This window comes from Paecilomyces variotii (assembly GCF_004022145.1).
Source record: "Paecilomyces variotii strain CBS 101075 chromosome Unknown C8Q69scaffold_2, whole genome shotgun sequence".
NCBI classification, from domain to species: Eukaryota; Fungi; Ascomycota; class Eurotiomycetes; order Eurotiales; family Thermoascaceae; genus Paecilomyces; species Paecilomyces variotii.
The window spans coordinates 3793969-3811299 of record NW_021167141.1 but is presented as its reverse complement, the minus strand read 5'-3'; the positions used below and the strand labels follow the sequence as shown (position 1 = coordinate 3811299).

Here is a 17331-nt window from a genome sequence, read left to right as displayed (position 1 = left end):
GGCGGTTTATTCAACTGGCTAGAGGGAAAGTATCAGTATACTGGATCTTGAGAAAGGAAAGAAAGAAAGAAGTTATAAGAAACTAAGTAGCAAGAAAGTTGAGAGAAATTAGTTAGTTAAAGGAAAAAGAAAGAGAATGGCGTAGGGTAGGTAGATTATTGACTCTCTTCACATTTGTCTGGATTTGATTAATTTCCCCCTTTTCGCATTTACAGTGTATTGTGTGCATGAATGCCGCATTCAATCGTCTCAGCGCATGACTTATAATAAACTGGGATAGGCCAATACGCAGGACAAGTATAATCGTCCGGATTAAGTGATGTCGCCGACCCCTCGTTGGAGATTCCAACGATGTTGTCAATACAATTGGAGTTTCAAAATGCGAAACGCAAATAAATGGGAATCTGAGATGCTGCCGTAGTAGCTAGCGGGCTTATTGGAAATAATTCTATTAGTCTCAGGCTAGCTATTTAATCCTCAGGTAGCTAAGAATGCCCACGACTGCACACGTAGCGTGTACAATGTCTTCTAGCTAAACTCCAGGCATCATCCAAGTCATCCCTGTGTTCTCTCTTAGGGCTTGAAAAACTTGGCTCTGCGGTATCATAAGGCCTATATCTGCCTCGCTGCTCGCATGTAGCATATGAACTAATTGCCCGGCCCACTTCCAACCATCTTCCTGAGGGACTGGCACGAAAACACCGCATCCTGAGTCGCCCTTGTCACATACAGCACCGTGACCAAGTTGGTGTAGCGTAATAAGCTTGGTTTTGTCGATAGGAGCGGATGTTTCTTGTGTAGCAATGTCCGATGTTCCACGCACAAACATCAGTGCTTCAGATAAACCTATCTTTCCTGCTGTGCAACCTGTCGCTGCGCCATCCTTGTAAGAGATCTCTCCAGCTTGTGGGTCAATGCTGCCCACAATACCATGGCTTCCAGAGAAATTGGAACACTTTTCAGTTCGGATGTATAGATCAGTCATCTCTTCATGATTATACCATTCGCCATTTCTCCCTAGCAAATGTTCGTCAAGCCGAACCAATGCAAAATCGCATCTCCACCCTTGTTGATTTGCTCCGATACTCCCATATTCTACATTCCCGCAGGGTTCGTTCCATCTTTTCACCAGCACTCCGACGTCATCGCGACCTGGGGGATCTTCAAGAGCCTTTAGTAATTGACTCAAGATATCAAGTCCTCCGGGTATGATAGCACGCGACTCATCGGCTGCCTTGAACGGTACGACGTGGTATGCGGTTAAGGCGTAGGTTTTGGGCTGTTCGACGCCACAAGGGGATAGAAAAACCCCAACCGAGCCCTTTGATTCTTCTCCCATGAGAGAGATGGACTGTCCATGATGAACACGCTCGCGAACGGAACGTGGGACGGGATTTTTCCGAAGTGAGTACCGTCGTTCGCTATGCTCTAAACGGCTGAGGCCTGAGAACCCCAAGATGTCTTGGGCCGAAGACATATAGTCCGCTATGTCGCAAAGCTCCGCCTTCACAACAACGCCAGGCTCTGCCTGAGAAGCAACCAAGTTCGCAAGGTAGGATGTGTCCTCTGCATCCACATAGAGGCACATACAGTGTAATGACAATTGTGGCCAGCCAAACATGCAGCGGGTGGCCACGACGGCTCTAGCAGTGTTGATACCACGCAAGAACTCCGAAATATACGGAAGATCTTCATCTAAAGGCTGAATTGGTTGTCGTTGAGATGGTACGAGGATTTTTGGCTTCGGCACTACCGGGACGAGTAACCCTGCTTCCGGAGGCTCGACATATTCCACGCGGAGTCCGTCGATATAGAGTCCATCGCTGATTAACCTAAGCGGAATGGTCAGCACTATCTGTCTCGAACAAGATCGCACTAACATACCGCTGATTATAACCTCTGGGGCCATCAAAGAGTGCCATTGTTTCCCACAGGTTAGGCTCCTCGTGCAACGGGTGATTGGGAAATGTATTGACACCCCAACGTAGCAATGCAGCCATTGTTTGCGTGTATGATTCATGCGGATTCTGGTCACCAGCTTGATTTCCAAGGCCAGAAAGTGCTTCTACCTGCGTCCCATCCTGCAACTTCGCCGCCCTTCCTTCCGCCAATTCCCTCAAAGCATCAAGAATATCCTGGGGATCAGTAGTGGCGCAGATTGCCTGGACTTTCTCTGCGAACTCGCGGAAGAGCCTCGGGTGGTCCATTTTCAAGCGTTTTGCATCCGATGCCACTGGGGAACGTGGCCGCTTTCTTTTGGATTACTTAGATATAGTTCGCATGTTAGTAAGCATCTTGCAAAGATTTATCGATAAATGAACCGAAGAAGCTTGCAGTGAAGAGTGTGACGACCGGGCAGACTTACAAACACAGCGACTCAACTTGACTCGACTCAACCGAGCTTGACAGGTTGAATGGGAAGGTGCGAACAGACAGAGCGTGTGTGTGTAGAAGAGACAGGCGCTCTCTCGTGATTATCGACTGACAGATACAGAAACATAGCAGCCTAGTTGTGGTACCAGTTGGCTGGAGTACTTAGTATTTCAGGCAACCACTTGTGCCTTCCTCCGCGCCTTAAAGCCTTCTGCGCTGACCTGTTGTCCATGAGCGGTTTTTGGATGGTGGGTAGAGGTTGGGACCTTGGAAGCTCAAATTCCTATACTTATGGAAGCTTTCTTAGGATTATGTAGCCATGAGTTCTCGGGTGATTGACGGGATCGACCGGGATCTCCGTCATGGATCATCAGAGGGAACCCAATTATTCCTGCACCAGGGAATTTCCCGCAGCGCTCGATAACAAAGAATTAGAAGCCCCGATGCCCAAGATGTCGAAATGGAGAAGAAGAAGAAAATGGTAGCGTGTCTATCTGGACGACGAAGCTAGTGGCCGCGTGAGCGGCCACCTGCTTGCTACTAGGAGCCTGGGAGCTAGATAAACAGATAAATTATTTGGAAATATTCTCTGTATAAAGATGTGCATTTGTTTACATTTTAGGGGACTAACACAAATGCCGACTCACTGCGGACATGTCCTGTCCTTTTCACAAATCAGCAAGCTGCAGAGCCAAAGGTCATTTATTAGTCTGATCTTATATACGAGACCAGAGTTGAGGGAACAGAATACTACTGCAGATTAGACAATAATATGCCGCTACCGATTAGAATTTCCACTGGCCTAGGTGTCCTATCTTCTACTAATAAGGATTTCCTTATCTGCAACGTCGTCTATACTCTGACGCGAAAGCTCCAGCTTAAGATACAGCTCGAGATCCGCTGAGTACTGTCGAATGCGAGAAAGTATCACTAGATTGCTTTAACTCTTTTGGAAAGAGCTACCTCGTTCTACTCATCTCTATATCCCAGGACGCAGAAAGGATATGAACAGGATGTCTGCCACTGTTTTAGATGGTAACCCTCATCCGGGACGTCCTGTTTGAGTCAAAATACTTTCTGACCATCAAGCTGTATATTGATCGTTTCAGGTAACAGGAATCCGTTGCAGCTAGACTGCCGCACACTGTGCTTGGACGTTATCATGTACAAAGGCCAATTTGAATAGATAGGAACTAATTTTCGAATATGGTTCTTACAATCCTGATACCGAAAATAACTCTCGTGTTGGTTAGGCAAGTGCCATGTGCCTTTATACGCTTTCCAACCCTCTTGTATCTCCTTCGGTAGACAATAGCAATTAGGTGGACCGGTTTACCGCAGTGGCCGTACTTCCCGTTATACGTAGATCTCTTTTGCAGAGTTCCTTGGCGTACTCATAGGTGTCTTTTTCTTTGGGCGGCGGTTTGCCGCATATCTTTTCTTCCGGTATGCTCATAGAAGCGGTCCATCTCAATAGCTTCTAGGCAGACTTGCTTGAACTCTTGCATTGTCACATTGATCGGATCGGTTTCAAAGTAGTGGATTCGTTTGATCATCGTCCAGTAGGGTAGCTCAGCCTCAATGTTGTGAAGGAGGGTCCACGTAGCGGCGAAAGGAATTAAACCGAGTCCTATTTCGTATGCCTTCATATAGCGGCTCCGATAGGTGCTGACGAACTGTTCTAGGCTTCCAAATTGTGAACGGGTGGTCTGTGACAGTAACAGCCACTGTTTTCCTAAGCAGGAAGGATGATATCCTGAAATCTTCCGTATGGCGGTAATGAGCTCATCAGCGTACGTCGGCCTTTCCGGTAATAGTATAAGCTCTTTAACGAAGCTCGAGTCCAGATGGCTCGTGAGCCACCACTCGACTCGTAGGCTCATCTTCCTCCACTTTTCGTAGTCAGGATCCTCCTCTGCAGGTCTAGGAATCGCTGGGTTGATTAGGTCGATCATATCGATCGCTTCAAGTGCTGATTCAACCAAGTAAAACCAAACGTCGAATTCGGAAGCATCTTTAAGTTTCATTTCCATTTCTGGCATCTGGAGCGGAATGTTCTCTGGTAGGTTTGATCCTTGGTGATAAGGACGTAGCTTCTGCAGCTCCTGCGGCTCCTGCGACTCCTCCTTTTTTATTGTTAACATGATTTCAATATTGATATTGCTCCTCGCGACCAGGGCTTTGCGGATTGACGAGCTCTTCGGTCAGCTAGATAGGGTGTATAACTCGCTGTATCTCCTTCAAGATACGCTGTTCAGTGGCTATTTAATGAGGATGAGGTTGAGACGAGCTCATAATCTCTTGGAGCTGCTGCTGAAGATGCTTGGTTCAGATCCTGATACGGTGCTCAGGGGGGTGCCCGCTCTAGCTCTCCCCAGCTCGCCGTCGTCCAGTGGTCGATATTTTAAGTTGACACCTATCTGGATGACTAAGCTAGTACTAGGAGTGTGGGAGCTCCAAAAATAAACAAAGTATTTTTTTTATTCTCAGAATAAAGACGCGCATTTTCTTCACATTTTAGGAGACTAATGCAAATAGATATTTACTGCATGAAAATCCTGTCCCTCTGAACAGAGACGGCCGATACGCTCAAGAAATACCTAGTTTGTCGCAAGCATCCTTGGACGCAGCGTGCCTTGCTATCTTCTTGTTAGGCCCGGAGCCATGACCTTCAACTCCTCGAAACCTGACTGTAGCAGAGAACCAAGGTAGGCCGGTACTAGAAAATTGTCCTTGTTCCTCATACTCGGGCATCGCACATATCATCTGTCCCTGCTCGTACAGCAGTGAAGTGTATCTTGCAATTCTATCAAGCTGCCTATCTCTCGAGTCCGTCACATCTTGGCCAGATTCCCCCCAGAGTCGTCGTGTAGTGGGCAATTGAGTAAGCGTTCTTTCGACGGGCCTTGACGGTACTTTACCCCCCGGGCCTTGATCGCTCTTTGAAGCTTTCCAGTCGTGGGCAAATGGAATATATTTGTGCAGACGCGCAAGTACATCCGGTTCTGTACTGCCGATAGATCCAATATAACTGAACAAGATATCTTGATATTCTCTCTCCTCAGCACGATAGCCGCTTGGAAAAGATTCACCGCAAATGTCCGGGTCTTCGCACGCGGATCGGTATTGGTAGCATTCCAAACATTTCGCGAATAGGTTCTTCATTCAGCGATTTCTGTCAGCTTCGTTGTACGAGAAAAGGAGTTTGAGATGAGGCACGACTGACATCGTATTCATTGGAGGGGACTTTCGCAGGTAAATATTGGACGAACTCTTTCGCGAGCGAAAAACGAAAGATCTCTTGACCGAGCCATTTATCTAGTAGATAGTGTTTATTGGTAAGAAGTGAAAAATCATATCCATGTAGAGGACTTACCTCTCTCAGCGACCGAGGAATTATTCTCCGAATGGGGTGACATTGTTAATTTATGTCAGCTCAGTAATGTACTCAATACAAATAAAGTGTGCAAAGATCTTTGGAAAGCTTCTGGATATTTATATGCAACCAAATCAGATAATTGTTTGGTGTCGTTGTATACCCTACAAAAGAGTCCGTAGAGCTTGCTTGTTTTGGCGAAGAAGCGTGACAATAGACCATAAATGCGGCAAAGGGGAAATGGATCAATTCCAAATAAATTTAAAGGGAGTCAATAGTCTACCCTATGCCACTGATGAGATCCATTCTTATATTTGACTGAAGTGCACTTTGCGGGGCTGTCAGAAGACCATGCGTGCATACAGGACAGCGCAATAGATAACGATAACAGGGATAAAGAAAAGGAGTGGCATCAATAGCCTGTCAGGTATCTTCTTATATTGCTCGTGCCGGGGTGGGCAATAACTGTACAGGAAATATATGCAGGGTCCTACTTCCGACGTGCTGCGAATCCAAATGAATCATCTCTGTGAGAGAGATTAGCTGATGTAGGGAAACTGAAATGCTCGAGTACACCATGTGCTTGACCAGTAATATATGTGGATTGGGTAATATCGCAGAAACAGGCAGGACGTGCTATGCGAGGGTGTAAGGTTAGTGACTAGGCTGCAGTGCTCAAAACCTATACTATAGGACGGAAGACTGTGCCACATTGCATAAAGCAGAATTAGGAATTTCTCCGTGGCTATTCATGTCTCAAGGTTTATGTTGGGTAGAATAGATGTCTAGCGTACTGCATATGCTGACGTGACAGGTCATCATGCGGGCGTGCTTTATGTGCCAATATAATCTCAATAGCACTGCAAAAAGAGCAATATAGTAATATCCCCCGGTGTTGTATCATCAGCTGATTTTTTTTTTTTGAGTCCAAGAATCAGAAGCCAGTATAGAATCTGAACATCTAGTCCAGGAAAATAATCTTGACTGCTTTACTGTTGGGAGCCACCGAAATATGACTATTTATGCCTTAAAGATATACTCCGCCACTATTAGTGCGTTTCCCTAATGCGGATTGTCTCTGTTGATCTATGTTGGGTGTAATCAAGTGGCTGGTATTGATTATCTTATACTCAGCAAGGTAATCGCGGCGGACTGCAGCCTACATTGCGACAAAGCAGTTAGGCACCAGCATGTTTCAAATCGGCCTGGGTTGATGTAATATCTCAGAAGCCGACATTTTTCGATATACAAAAGTACGACTACTTCTACACGGTTGACGCGCAGAACCAGCCAGCTAAAATCTTCCTAAATCAGCCCATGCCCATACACATACAGTTATATGCTCGAAAAGTTAACTCACGAATTGAATCTGCCCAGGAGCACGTTGAGGAAATGCAATCGTCCGTGAGCTTGATGTATCTCGGCTAAGCTTCGGCGTGCCGCTCGGTTGCAGACCAAAGTGTTTATTACGTGCATGAAGCTCAACCATGTGTGATTGATCAGTTCTGATTCTCAAATTCACGAATAATAAGCAACAGCCTTCGATCAGAGTCTAAGCCTAGTTGCTCGTGACTAGCCCGAATAATGCAACATACATTTAGGTGCTAGGTACGAGCGCGTGGTGATTATCCAAGATTACCTCGGGCCTTTCTACTCGAATACTTATGACCATGGCCGCAACAACCGCACGGTCGTTTTGATTATTTATTTCAGTTCTCTTCGATGTTGAATTGCACCAGACATTTATTATTACCACTCAAATGATACATCTCACAGGCGCGTTGCTCGGCTATTTCACATGAACACGTGCCTAGGTAGAATAATCAAACCGAGGTACAAACCGTATGTATCTTATCGTCATATAACTAGACATTCGACCTTCAACCTTGAAATAAATCAGTTTCACAAATCCCAGCTAGACGACTGAGAGGGAGGGCAGTAGGGTCAAGTCTTGATCTTCTGAAGGATCTAAGATCGTCGAACCTGAATAAAAGAGACGTGTGCATCAGACTCTGCGGTTCACAGTGAGCACTACAACCGAGGCGGAGCAGAAATCTCCCTGCAAAATGACAACGCTTTTCACTCTTCCGATCACCTCCACCGGGGGCTCATTCGTTTGCAGCAACCCTCCATCTCCCAAGGAAGGCGGGGAGACAGAGAAAAATATCTACCTCCTCACATTTGTCTCTCCTCCGGATAACCGACTGACGACGGATTTCATCGAGGCTTTTCTCCTTGCGTTGGACATTATCGAACACCGATATCCTAAGGGGGTTGTCATTACGACGAGTGGAATAGGCAAGTTCTTCAGCAATGGGTTGGATTTGGCGGCCATTGCGTCCCAGCCGGACTTTCTGGATGGGTACCTGTGGAAGCTATTTAGGCGGCTTTTGACGTGAGTTGTCCCTTTGGTATGAGCTATTCGCAAGTCATGCCTTTTATATTTGTTTAAGACTGGGCCAGACTAGACCTGGGGAAGACAATTTCTAACATGTCTATTAGCTACCCCATGCCCACAATTGCTCTTATAAACGGACACGCCTTCGCGGGAGGTCTGATGTTGGCTATGTTCCACGACTACCGTGTTCAGAACCCATCCCGCGGCTTCGTCTGTCTTAACGAGATCGAATTCGGTGTGACGCTGCAAGCTCCTATGATGAGCATATTCCGTGAAAAGATATCACCCACGACATTCCGCACGCTTGTCCTGGAAGGAAAGCGGTTTCCCGGACCTGAGGCCCTCCAGGCGGGCATTGTCGATGTCGTGGGAGGCCTAGAGGAGACTCTTAAGTTTATTAAAGATCGCAAGTTGGTCTTGAAGCCCAATTCCGGTATCTGGGGTTCGATGAAGGAGGAGATGTACAGAGAGAGTTTGGCAATCTTGGATAGCCACCAAGCAAATCTGAAGTGGAGGGACAATGTTGAAGAGCAGAAGACGGCGCAGGCTGAGAAGGCTAAAGCGGCTGTACAAAAGTGGGAGAAGAGTCAAGGGAAGGCTAAACTTTAAACTGTTCTCTGTGTCGATAATTCCCCCCCCTATTTTGCATAATGACCTTCTCTATCGATGCAATTGAGTGGTAACTCGAGACGAGTTTCCAAGTGTCGCTGGGGATATATCAGCACTTATCGGGAGATCTGTAGACAATAATATACAGGAACGGCACAGGCGCTGGGTATCTGAGAGGGATTTGTCCCTCGCGGTGACTCCTGCGCGCAATGTTGTATTTGACCACAGCAAGTATATATTTTCAGCAGTAATAACTTACCGCGCCTAAAACGATGATCCAGTGCGGGACAGGCATTGACTTGTATGAACAGAAAACAACATGCAGTAAGCCTGAATAGGAATGCATTAGGCGTTAATAGAGATGTAGATGGCTCCATAGATGCATGCTATTTTTAGCCAGACGGCCAGTTATTGAGTTTACCAATTAACTAGTATTGATTTCAAGGCCAAGTTAAGTAATATAGATAGTGCAATTTATCTTTATTAGTAAAATCTATTGGACAGATCTTAGTGATCTACTAGACTTCATGATCTACCGATATAATAGGTTCCCCATGCAGGTAGGATAAGCTTTTCTGGCGCTGACAGAACTACTGTTAGTATTATACCACTAGAATGCCTGATCACAGTTGTATGATGTGGCCAGATAACACTTCATTTTCAGCTGGAGAGTAATACCTCTTCTTACTTTTTTTCTTCAATTTTCCACACAAGCACGATAGGATGAAAGGCACTATTGTCCTCACAGGCGCCAACGGCGGCATTGGCAGCGCTATTGTCTCGCGCATCCTCGCCTCGCCCGAGCTCTCCTCATACTATGGCATCTACACCGTCCGCGATACCTCATCCACACATCTCGCTCATCAGGTCTCCAACACCGCGCACGCCTACGAAGCACTATCCCTCGACCTCTCGAATCTCGCCAGCGTCCGCGCAGCGGCAGCTACTATCAATGCGCGCGTCACAGCGGGCGAGATCCCGCCCATTCGCGCCCTCATCTTGAATGCTGGGTACCACGAGATGGACGCCCAGCGCTTCACAGACGATGGCTTCGCGACCGTGTTTGCGGTGAACTATCTAGGCAACTGGCTATTGACTCTCTTGCTGCTGCAGAGTATGGATCGCGAGAATGGGAGGATCGTGGTGCTTGGAAGCAGGGCCCATGAGTGAGAGACTCTTTCTTCTTATACCGTAGTATGCCATGCTTACAGTCCTAGCACTTCCTTCAAGGAGAACGCTCGTATATTCAACGACGAAAAATGGAAGACCATCCTCCACGACAGCACTGACCCGATTGCGAAAGGGACTTGGAGTACATTTGAAGAAGACCCTTCGTGGATGAGTGGAATGCGACGATATGGAGCCAGTAAACTCTGTGCTATCATGATGATGTACAAACTTCCCTTTCTTTCTCTCACTAAGTATTTTTTATTTTCCCCAATTAACGCTCAACGCAGCGGGGAACTCCAACGCCGTCTCTCCATCGATCCCGTTCTCTCCAACGTCTCCATCCTCGGCGTTGACCCAGGCACGGTCCCCACCAACATCGCCCGCCGCAGCCCCTTCGTCATCCGTGTGCTCATGTTCAAGGTCATTTTCCCCCTCATCGCTGCCCTGCAGGCGTGGCGCAATCCCACCGGCAACAACGACATACGCACGGCCCATAAATCCGCTGGGGACGTGCTAGCGGCAGCCCTAGATAGCAGCCCCGTGCTTGGGGAACGGCCCCAGGGTCTATATCTGGACGGGTCTGAGCGGGCAGAAATTAGTCCTGAAGCAAAGGATGAGAAGAAGAGGTCGATGCTATGGCGGGACAGCGTGAGGTACACGGGGTTGAAGAGTGAGGAGACGATGCTTGTGAACTGGGAGTAGATAGTGTATACCTACCGTCTTAGAACCTTACTAAATATACAAAGAGTATGGAGGTATGGTAAGAAGAATCCATGACCTGCATCAAACTGATAGGCTTCTATTATTCAAGTACTACAAATATATTCAAATAATACTCTCTGGTCACAGTACTTACTCTACGACGAAGGGATCTTATACCCTCCAGGGACTTGATCAGTAAAGACCTTGTTCGGGTCTACCCTCGCCCTCACCTGCTGCAACTGACTAACACTCTTTGCGCCATAACTCGCAATAGGATCCTGGTCCTGCCCCGCGTAGTTCAGATAGATATAGGGGTCCAAGCCACCCAGTTTCGCGGCGGCAGCATTGATCTCGTCCAGCAGCGACTGCGACGTCTCGCTCACGAGTAAATCGTGCTCTGATGTAAACCAGGTCACTGAAATGAGCACGACGATGAGCGAGGCGGTCCGGTCTTCTAGGCCCAGAGCGTTGGTGCTGGCGTGCCGGGAGTAGAAGATTGGTGGCAGCGGTTCGAGTGCGAGCGCGTAGACAATATTGGGGATATCTTTAACAGCGGGGAGACTAGCCTTCCATGCTTCGTACGCAGCTTTGATGACTGGTGCAGAGGAGACGAGGGTGGTGACGAGGGAAAACGATCTGTTGTGAGTCAGTTCTCCATCACCTCGATCGCATTTCAATTTGTTCGAGAAGTCATAAAGGGGAACTCACCTTGCTCCGTTTGGCTGCAGGGCCTGGGTCGCGAAGGAAAGGTTCGTCAAGTTCGTGATCTCAGACTTGCTCATCAGACTGGGCAGAGCCAGATAGGCCTCATATACTGGCGGATTCTCAATGGGCTTGGTGTACTCGAGATTGCTGGAGATAACCGCCAAGTCCCGTGCCTGGGAGTAGCCGAACGCCGTGATCAGAGAGGCATACTCGTCGTATGCCGTGGGCGAGTTGAGCTTGACGAACTCGGCTATGACCTCGTCGACGAGGCTGAGGTCGTTGTAGACGGTGGCGGCCCATACGTTCCCTTGCTCGAAGGTGGTCAATTCAACCTGGGTGACGACGCCAAAGTTGTTGTTTCCACCTTTCAGGGCCTGGAATAAGTCGGGGTTAGACTTAGTGTTGGCGTTGACAATAGCGCCATCCGCGAGGACAATCTGGTAGTTGGTGACCGTGTCGCAGGTCCAGCCATAACGCGGTGAAAAGTAGGAGATGCCACCGCCCAGGCAGAGGCCACCAACTCCTTTTTCAGGATTTCATTAGCGAGAGTTAAAGGGTATAACATGCATCCTGTCCTGCACCAACTCACCTACTCCAGCGGCTCTACCGCCGTTCACACTCAGCCCGAGAGGGTCGAGCCTGGCGTACACCATATCCCAGGAAGCACCAACGCCGACCGAGACGGTCGACTGATCCGCGGAGAGTTCGATGGCATCTAGACGACGGAGATCAATCACGACGCCGTCTGCAATGTTGGCTGCACCTGCCCAGGCAGTGTGGCCGCACGAGCGAACCGCGAAGGGACAACGCTCATGCTGGAGAGCTACGACCGTCTGCGAGACGTCTGAGGCTGACTCTGGGAGAACAATGCACGCAGGCTGTACGGCAGCCTCCTGCTGCGAGAAGTAGGAACCCAGTGATTCCGTATAAGCAGGGCTTCCGGGAACAGCAACTTTCTGCTGGCCCAGCAGAGCTGTGAGGGCAACACACTGGACGAGCTGGTCAGACACATGCCTTGAAGATAAGCTGCAGGGTTCTGGGATTGCTGGTTGAGTGAGGGGTTTCAGGCCACCCAAGTCAAATGGATGACTGTTTTACTTACGCAGAGACTCCCAGGAGAGCCCATGATAGTCCTGTCCTCGAGAGTTGACTGGTGTAGTGCAGAAAGTAGGTGGGAGCGTAAGAAGCTGGTCAAGAGGAGAGAATTCATCCAGCGTTTAATAATGCCATTGCGACTCTCCTTGGAGCTGGAAATACAGCGGCCCCCAATAGTTATCACATAGACCATGACTAATGATTCCACTTTCCTAATCTGCCTTGCCTCTTCCGCCAGAAAGGTAGGTATCTATTACTTCTGTTTGGCCGTGTGTATTTGTGGCGCTGGCAGTGCTACACAAGCGAGGGGATTTGATAGAGAGGGCCTCCGCTAAACATAAGCGTCTCATATTAAGACCATTTCAGAGTACGTACAACTAAATAGTGCTTATATTCTGATTGGATACAGTACTAATTTTGGAACCCATTTTGTATGGTAACGCTGCAAATTACTCTTTCTAGTCCCATACTACATACCAAAGCTATACATCTGTTCGCATCTTTTTTTTAATTGTTTTATTCGTTTTTTACATGTATAATGCATCGATTCGCGTAATATTATCCTACAGGTACTGAAAACCCCGGTCCCAATTCATGATCACGTAAGAGACATTTTTCTGAATTACCAATCCCTATCACGGACGCTGTTCCTGAGAGAGTGACTGATTTCTGAGCTGCGATTGTTGAGTAATGTCTACAGTCTGAATAATACCTTCCCTATTCGTGTTTATCGCCTCCCTTACAGGAGGATTCTCCTCGTCTGCAGCCGTCACCTGCGTCCGCACCAACAACATAGTATCTGTGAACTCGTCGTAGTGATTTAGCTGTAGAGGCTTCCTGCGTGTGTTTTTTGGATTGAACGGCCCAGGGACACTCGGGCTGATCGGATAGGATCGATCTTTGCACGAGCTGCCCAGGAGCTTTGATCGGAGCCTTCGGAATGAGTCTACAATGTGGGAGGATCTCACGAACTTTGCAATAATGGGCATGCTGCCCACTGCGATGGCGACATTGGTTTCGAAGACGCTTCCAATTCATTTGGAGTTAGTTATAGCTAATCGTGAATCTCGAGCAGGGGGCAAAAGGAGGACCGTACATGCAAATAGCTAATTGAGCGTCGTTCCAGGTACTATCTGAACTGTGAAGGGGCTCACAACGGAAGACTAAAGATATAGCACTAGCTATGACACCCCTATTGCACATTCCAGGTTAGCCAAACATGACACTATCCACAGATTCATCCGAGTAACTCACAGCAGAGCAGTAGCGAATAGTGCAAGAAGCTGAAGCCTTTTCCGCAAAGGCAACTTTAACTTAAACAACGTCGGCGGTGGTAGAAGGAAGATATACAAGTCCAGCACGACTGAGCAGGATCCCTGGACAATACTCAAATATAACATAGCATGACCCTCCGAAGTCACGAGGTTATTCAGAAATTGATCCCAGGTATGACCGGATCTTGGGACCTCATAAACAGCCAAAACTGGGATCGTCGAAAAATAGATGCAAAACGCGGACACGAAACCGATCCAAGTGCCTATTCTCATCGACTTATTGGGGAAAAGCCGACGGTACATGAGGAGGATCGAGCACTTGGGAAAAAAGTTGACGGCTCCGGTTACAGTATCACCAGCGCATATAAGCTACCAGTATTAGTTTAGCCTGTCATTTTATTTTGAAGATGCTTCAAAAGACCTACCCTTAGATAACGCGCATTCACCCAGCAGGCTGGGACGTCCCACTGGTGTCGGTTGTAGCGATGCACTGCAGCAGCAGAATAATAAGCAAAAGCGCCTCAACAGCAATATGACTTTTCTTGTTGGACTTCTATTACATACGAGACATCACAATTCCGGTGTAGGCGATGGAAAACATGCCCCCCACGGCCATAAAGTCTGTCTCCGTGTCAGTTCTGCCCTTCTTTGGCGAAAAAAAGTAGCTTACAATCGGCCGCATCGAGCTTCCGCATATTCATGAACAACCTTAGAATCACCAAGCTAACTGCAAATATTGTTAAGACGAGACTTATGGACCATGTAAGCGGCACCAGGTTGACCGGGTTGACAAAGTTCGATACCTGTCCAGGAGGAGGCTGGAGTGCTGGGACCTCGCAGGAATTAATATCAGGAGGTGACGAACCCGACATTATGGGTAGAGGATAGGACGTTCCACAAGAGACAATAAACGAGGGAAGCTAAGTGACACGAGATGCTCAATGACTGAAGGCTGATATTTCAGAAGACATTATCTCGGGACTGTGCTTGATGAAGAGCAACTTTCCGTCCCTTCGAGCTCGATCGTCGCGTTGCATCCTCTCTCACTGCTTTTACTTCCGATTCTATTCCTGGTTCCTCTTGCGCTACTGTTTCAAGTGGTGCAGTTAGATCCTGGTGATTACTATGAGCACAGCACATCATCGAGCTGGGATGCTTCATCCCATGAGGGAGTACGAAGCATGTAGGTAAGAGAACTATACATAAAAAAGGATCCCACCAATCAGCACCGCGGGGAATCCTAGTTTCATTATCGTGTGCAGTCGGTTTCGTGTAACCACACAGGAAACATATTTAACCAGACCAGCAAGAACCCCGGTTCACCCCTCATGTTCAGACTTCCAGTGGGGGCGGAGACTAGTTTCATACAATCAAGACTTCCTAAAGGGCTATCTGATTGAATCAGGCGCCCAAACCGTGATTATATAATAAATTAATGCATCTGACATTGATCGGCCTAACTACGGCCTCGGTGGATATATGAGAGGATCATATCCCAATAGGATAGAATCTAATAATACAAGGATGGCAGCTGTGTGAATATGCATAGTGCCCAAAATGAGTATCAGTAACTACAGCAGACTACAATTGATAAGATCAAGCAACCTACCAACTTCTGCCACTACCTTCTTCAGTACAGTATAGTCAGTTCATGCATAGAATACGGCCCGTAAGCACTACTGCAGACAACTCACGAACTTCTGCCGCTACCCTCTTCAATACAGTACAGTCAGATTATGCATATAATATGGCCGGTAAGCACTACTGCAGTATTATGCGGAGACGCACCTTACCGATCTTGATTCGCGAGCACTTCAAGTGAAAATATATACTTCAGGACTTGGGTGACAAGCAGAATAGGAAAACGGGAAGCCTCGTGCTTTGTGCAATGGTATGGCGCTTGCTCAAGCTCATATAGCTACATGGACCTACCAACCGATAAACCGGGCTTCTCAAACCCTCAGGGCAAGTCTTTGGGAGGTGCTCTCGTGTGAAAGATGCACATCCATCAACGTTACCCGGGGAAAATCCGGATCAGCTGGAGGGCCAATTTCTAGAGTACTTCCAGAAGCATCTGACGCCACCGATTTCGAGGAAGACAAGTGCGCTGGGTCTGTCCTTCTAGGACGACATGTCCGTTGATATACCACTCATGCGCTGGTGCTCTGAGTACTTTGTTCGAGCTGGTGGGCTGGCTTACTTTGGTGACGTGCTCGGGACTATTGCTCCAGCGCTAGCGCCAACATTCATCGCCTTCGATGACCTCTCGTGGTAGGCTATCTATCAGTATCCAGAATTTCGTCCAAGGTAATGAGAGCGAAGAGAGATCAGACCCAGCGTGCTCCTAGAAAATATTTTGAGGTTCCCCAGAGTCAGAGAACCCGTTGTCTGTACCAACGACATCGCCACAATCCTGGTCACCCTCCACTGAGCGTAGGTTCCTCCTTGGTTATATCACTGAATGACTTTAATTGCGTGCAGTATTAACACAAATACGCGCAAAACCGCTTTCTGGATGCTGACATACCGCAACCCGTCCTATATCGAACCGCTCAGGAAAGAGACGACCGCTGCATTTAATGGAGATAGACTCGTCGATCTTGGCCACATTCACAAGAATTGTCCGCTGCTGAAGAGTCTCTGGTTCGAGACTCTGCGGATGGCCTCTAACGCTACCTCTGTTCGTCTCGTAAATAAGGACACTATCATAGGAAACAAGATTCTTCGCAAAGGCAACCGTATCAGTAAGCGATTAAACTCACGTATAGTGCTCAATTACGAACTACTGATTGAATACCGTAGTGATTCCGTACCGACTACTCCATTTCGATAGGACCATCTACGGCCCCAATGTCTGTTCATTTAACCCCGAGCGTTTTGCCGGTGCAAACGCTGAGAAGCTCTGGCGGCCCCTCGGCGGCGGCAAGACGATGTGCAGCGGCCGCCATAGCTAAGCGCGCCACGCTCATATTGTTGTCCATAGTGCTGAGGAGGTTCGACATTGTCATCGTCGGTGAGGGCAAGTTGCCTACCCCTGACTTGGGCATGTCTGTGCTCGGTATTATGGCTGTGAAGGATGATTAGGACTACATGGTGAGAGTCTCTGAAAAAAGAAAAGAAAAAAAAAAAAAAAAACAATTGTCTAGGTAATAAGTTGGGACGTTGTAAATTGGAGTTTTACCATATCTACCATATCTCTGGATTAAGAGATTGTTGTTCCGCTACTTAAGCGGGGTCGACAAGGAACTCCACCTGAGGAATTCAGAAAGAAAATCATATGTAATGTACATTCAAGAATACATCTATTTCTTCAATATTCATACGTGCTAAAGTAGTCATGTCTTGATTTATTTAGTACCAGACCGAGTCCATGGTCTCTCATTGTGATCGTTGAAAATCAAGTCTCGTATTCAGTCCTTGGTCTATCTACGGCGTAATAATTTACCCCACGGGATCCCACGGCTTGACCCGGCGATCTCAAGCCAACAATCTAAGTAACTACTAGCTACCATACAGTCGAGAGCGGACAAGTTCGGAACTGGCTCTTCAAAACATTCAGCTGCGCCATCTGGTTAATATAGAGCGACGCGAGCGGAACCTCCCGATATCCCTTGCGGAGCATTGAGGAT

General features: G+C 47.7%; 7 protein-coding genes across 7 annotated transcripts; 3 read left to right on the top strand and 4 right to left on the bottom strand.

Moving 5' to 3' along the window:
* Window positions 1-405: 405 nt before the first annotated feature.
* C8Q69DRAFT_175453 (hypothetical protein) lies at window positions 406-2669 on the bottom strand. Its single transcript, XM_028625810.1, has 3 exons — window positions 2366-2669; window positions 1885-2264; window positions 406-1832 (listed from the first exon to the last, which is right to left on the bottom strand). Exons 2-3 carry the CDS (start codon window positions 2205-2207, stop codon window positions 533-535), a joined length of 1623 nt encoding a protein of 540 aa, XP_028488188.1. The 5' UTR covers window positions 2208-2264; window positions 2366-2669; the 3' UTR covers window positions 406-532.
* A 2293-nt stretch (window positions 2670-4962) lies between these two features.
* Window positions 4963-5792, bottom strand: C8Q69DRAFT_442696 (hypothetical protein; the record flags this gene model as incomplete). Its single annotated transcript, XM_028628867.1, has 3 exons — window positions 4963-5532; window positions 5600-5691; window positions 5750-5792. 3 exons carry the CDS (start codon window positions 5790-5792, stop codon window positions 4963-4965), a joined length of 705 nt encoding a protein of 234 aa, XP_028488187.1.
* Window positions 5793-7815: 2023 nt separating this feature from the next.
* On the top strand, window positions 7816-8756 carry C8Q69DRAFT_399006 (enoyl-CoA hydratase/isomerase family protein; the record flags this gene model as incomplete). The annotated part of the gene is made up of 2 exons (XM_028627830.1): window positions 7816-8144; window positions 8252-8756. The coding sequence occupies 2 exons, from the start codon at window positions 7816-7818 to the stop codon at window positions 8754-8756; spliced, it is 834 nt and encodes a 277-aa protein (XP_028488186.1).
* Window positions 8757-9075: 319 nt separating this feature from the next.
* On the top strand, window positions 9076-10628 carry C8Q69DRAFT_442694 (putative short-chain dehydrogenase; the record flags this gene model as incomplete). The annotated part of the gene is made up of 5 exons (XM_028628866.1): window positions 9076-9080; window positions 9304-9316; window positions 9357-9387; window positions 9505-9922; window positions 9974-10628. The coding sequence occupies 5 exons, from the start codon at window positions 9076-9078 to the stop codon at window positions 10626-10628; spliced, it is 1122 nt and encodes a 373-aa protein (XP_028488185.1).
* An 89-nt stretch (window positions 10629-10717) lies between these two features.
* Window positions 10718-12731, bottom strand: C8Q69DRAFT_175377 (putative oxidoreductase). The gene is made up of 4 exons (XM_028625808.1): window positions 12436-12731; window positions 11923-12331; window positions 11337-11856; window positions 10718-11264 (listed from the first exon to the last, which is right to left on the bottom strand). Exons 1-4 carry the CDS (start codon window positions 12619-12621, stop codon window positions 10784-10786), a joined length of 1596 nt encoding a protein of 531 aa, XP_028488184.1. The 5' UTR covers window positions 12622-12731; the 3' UTR covers window positions 10718-10783.
* A 186-nt stretch (window positions 12732-12917) lies between these two features.
* On the bottom strand, window positions 12918-14854 carry C8Q69DRAFT_459287 (hypothetical protein). The gene is made up of 6 exons (XM_028630063.1): window positions 14373-14854; window positions 14267-14323; window positions 14128-14192; window positions 13683-14071; window positions 13525-13620; window positions 12918-13454 (listed from the first exon to the last, which is right to left on the bottom strand). The coding sequence occupies exons 1-6, from the start codon at window positions 14572-14574 to the stop codon at window positions 13064-13066; spliced, it is 1200 nt and encodes a 399-aa protein (XP_028488183.1). The 5' UTR covers window positions 14575-14854; the 3' UTR covers window positions 12918-13063.
* A 979-nt stretch (window positions 14855-15833) lies between these two features.
* On the top strand, window positions 15834-16786 carry C8Q69DRAFT_442691 (hypothetical protein; the record flags this gene model as incomplete). The annotated part of the gene is made up of 3 exons (XM_028628865.1): window positions 15834-15973; window positions 16184-16446; window positions 16536-16786. 3 exons carry the CDS (start codon window positions 15834-15836, stop codon window positions 16784-16786), a joined length of 654 nt encoding a protein of 217 aa, XP_028488182.1.
* Window positions 16787-17331: the final 545 nt, after the last annotated feature.